General features: G+C 34.1%; 1 protein-coding gene across 2 annotated transcripts in view; it reads left to right on the top strand.

Annotated features, from left to right (window-relative positions):
• Positions 1 to 1,555: 1,555 nt before the first annotated feature.
• Positions 1,556 to 3,488, top strand: part of LOC121382727 (adenylate kinase isoenzyme 5-like) — a 121,173-nt gene continuing 119,240 nt past the window's right edge. Inside the window, exons 1-2 of one of the 2 annotated variants that reach the window (XM_041512281.1) lie at positions 1,556 to 1,692; positions 3,237 to 3,349. In XM_041512281.1, coding sequence (XP_041368215.1) covers positions 3,271 to 3,349 — 79 coding nt within the window. In that variant the 5' untranslated portion in view covers positions 1,556 to 1,692; positions 3,237 to 3,270. Of the gene's footprint in view, positions 1,693 to 3,236; positions 3,425 to 3,488 lie in introns of both variants that reach the window. The other variant, XM_041512280.1, reaches the window with a different exon arrangement.

Genomic DNA, 3,488 nt, shown 5'->3' with positions numbered 1-3,488 from the left:
CTAATTTGTGAATGTCATTATGGTGGGTCCCTTGTTTGTCCCCGGGGAGAGGGTGAAGTTTGCTATAGTTATATCAGTGTTCTTGCTGGGTGAAAATTAAAAGAGGGCGGCCGCGCTTGGTGGTTACCATGTTGTTGTGTGTTGATAGACTTTGTGGAAAGACATACTCCTTATTTTGATTACAAAAAGTGTATACGAAATACAAGCAGACTCGTCTTTTAATTGAACCGAAGATGTTATCGGTCTGATATTCACTGGCAGTTTCGGTTTTGCTGAACCGATCAAACTTTTAATATTATTTTAATAAAGATTTCAAGATATACGAAAAAGAAAAAAGACAATTGTGTGATCCCCTAATGTCGAAAACATTTTTTGTTATTCCCATCTTCATCGAATGAATCGATCGCTGTGATAAAATATTATCGCCAACTGATAAAAAGTAGTTTCGTCTTTGTAGTGGCGGTGTATATATTATTTGGCACCCAAGATGAATGATTTTAATACTAAACACTACCACTTACGTTGATTTTATAAGCGGTGATATCCCCCAAAATGAAAAGTTTACAATACATTTGTATGTTATAAGAACTGCTGAATAAACAGAATGACAGAAAGTAAAAATCATCAGTTACAATCAATTATATCTGTAACTGAGGACAAAATATTAGACGACAGTTAGTGGAAACAAAAGATAGAGTGACCGTTCTGATCACGTGACAAATTTGGCACCAAATAAGTGGGGGGGTTTTCAGTTGGAGATTGCCGAATCATAAAAAATAAAAATGTTTCCATTGCTCAAATAAAATATAATATCGTCAGTTGCTTTTTCTTACACAACGCGGCTTGTTTCCTTTGATGTCCAGTGTGCAGACTGATCGTGGGTTTTTTTTTTATGTGTGGAAAAAAGTGTACATTTGGAAATAGCGGAGATAAGTGCTGGAAAATATAGTAGGGTGCTGGAAAATAAAGAGGGGCACAGAAAAATAAAGGAGGGCGGAGAACGTGAAAGGAGGGCGGCAAAATGCAATAGCAGGGAGGGCCGCCCCACTTAAATGGAGCAGTGAGAACACTGGTTATATGGAGAAATGCATTTAACTTTAATGTCTTCAAATCTACTGCCAGTATGCCATTTCCAACTTAATTTGGCAGGAAGCTTCTTCATTCACTGAGAAACAAAAAGTGTTCTGACCCTTCTTAGGGGGGGGGGGGGGAACCTAAGTCAGTTTTCAGAAATGTTCTCATCTTACATAAATGCCTGTTTGTGAATGTGTAATTTTGGTCATTTGGAATTTGTGATTTGTTCACTATCTGAGTAACAGGGCTTTAAAAGGCAAAATTAAATTAATTAAAAAAAAAAAATCTCTACTTGCAGAAATGCTAATAACTGAATAATCTTCATATTAGCAAAGGCAGACAATGTAACAATTTACTCAAGTTACCATGGGACTCTTGTTAGAAGTTTTATGGAAGGTGAATATTTACTAAATTAGAATATTTTTTAATCAGATTGGAAGAATAGACTTGATACTTGTCCTGGATTGTGAAGAAAGTACTTTGAAGAAGAAGCTGTTAAAACAAGGTGCAGAACCAGGCAGCAAGACGAGTAAAGCCATTGCGAGGAGTCTTCAGTTTTTCAGGGACAGCACACTCCCTGTCATCAAACAGTATGATGATCAAAATCTGGCTATTATTGTAAGTACTTGTAATACAGTGAATAGTGAACACCACTTAATTGCATAAAGAACCCCCCAAAAGAGACAAAAGCCAGCCCAGTGTATAGTGACTCACTGTTTTTCATCTGTGTCACATTCATTGGCTTGGTCCAGTCATAATAATCCAACTATCATGCATTTATCTGTATGGAGTCAATAAAATTGAGTTCAACTTTATGTTGATATAATTTTTTATTTAAAAATATCAACTTAGTATCTAGAAAATTCCACTTGATATTTAAAGAATAAGTTGTTTTTAAAAAACAATAACATTTGACTCAATAACTTAAAATGTAAAAGAAAAAAAGAACATTTTGAATGTATCATGAGTGCATGTGGTTATGTATTGGGAGTGGTGCAACTTTTAAAAAGGGTACGTGTTTTAAAATCCAAAGTACACCAGTATTCATGTTGTGTGTGTGTGTGTGTGTGTGTGTGTGTGTGTGCATGTGTTTTTGTGTGTGTGTGTGTGTGTGTGTGCATGTGTGTGTGTGTGTGTGTGTGTGTGCATGCATGCTAATGTATTCATGTGTGCATGTGGTAATCTATACAATAAAAAGCCCTTCACTATAAATACATTAATAGATGTAAATCATTACATTCATCTGCACAAATGCTGGCCCAGCAACACCTTTGAATTTGTACCAGTATATAGATACAGCATAGCATTATTTGGGGTCAATTACTGCAGAAAGATGGGGGAGCTTTATACATGTATCAAGTTGACTTTCAAAAAAGATTATTCAAATTTTCATCATTCTATAATATTTATTTTTATGAATTATAACTGAAATTTTCAAAATATTAAGTTGACTAGTGAAAACCATAATTTGGATTTTCAAGGTGAGAACTTCATTTTACTATGTTAAAAAAAGAAAATAAAGATATTTGTGGGTAGTAGGTATTAATTAAATATTCAATTATTATTGATGTGCACCTTATATATAGAGTAAAAAGCATTCACCTTGAAATTAACTGTAAAGTATCTAACATATGTTGGTCAAGGATTGGATGCATGCATGCAACCATGCTTACATATAGTTGACAGCTTTTATGAATTACATTTCATAATTACTTGCTGTGTAGAAACAGACTGGACATTTAGAAAGTTGCTACCATTTAGCAACCAACTAACTTAAAAAGCTTTAATGAATTTGGCCACAAGATGATGCTTAATTCACTACATGTATTGACAACAGCAATTAATTACCATATACTGTAAATCATAAAATGTTAGTGAGCATAAAATTTTCACGAATTTTGTGATGCTAATATTTCATGATGGTAAGTTTAAAGAGACATACAATTGGACTATTCTAAACAAAATCCTAAATTTTGTGTGATTGCTTTTCAGAGATTAATTGCACACACAGCAAGAGGTAAAGTTAAGCCAAAAGGGTAGCAAAGAACAATAGTTAAATAGAAGCTCATTACTGCAGTTTCTACTCAATGTAAATTGTTTGTAAACTTCATAACATCAAAATTGATTAAAAATACATTTGATTTTCTTATTGCTATTTTTAGCTGGATGGGGAGAAAACTGAACATGATCTGAGTGATGAGAGGTAAAGTTGCCATAAAGTTTGAGGATTATATTGTACATGGGAAGCCAATACACGATGGAAGTTCTACAAGAGGTAAAGTTATCCTGTCAAAGTTTGAGGATTATATTGTACATGGGAAGCCAATACACGATGGAAGTTCTACAAGAGGTAAAGTTATCCGGTCAAAGTTTGAGGATTATATTTTACATGGGAAGCCAATACACGATGGAAG

The sequence above is a fragment of the Gigantopelta aegis genome, chromosome 10 (assembly GCF_016097555.1).
Source record: "Gigantopelta aegis isolate Gae_Host chromosome 10, Gae_host_genome, whole genome shotgun sequence".
NCBI classification, from domain to species: Eukaryota; Metazoa; Mollusca; class Gastropoda; order Neomphalida; family Peltospiridae; genus Gigantopelta; species Gigantopelta aegis.
This window is presented reverse-complemented; position numbering and strand designations above follow the sequence as displayed.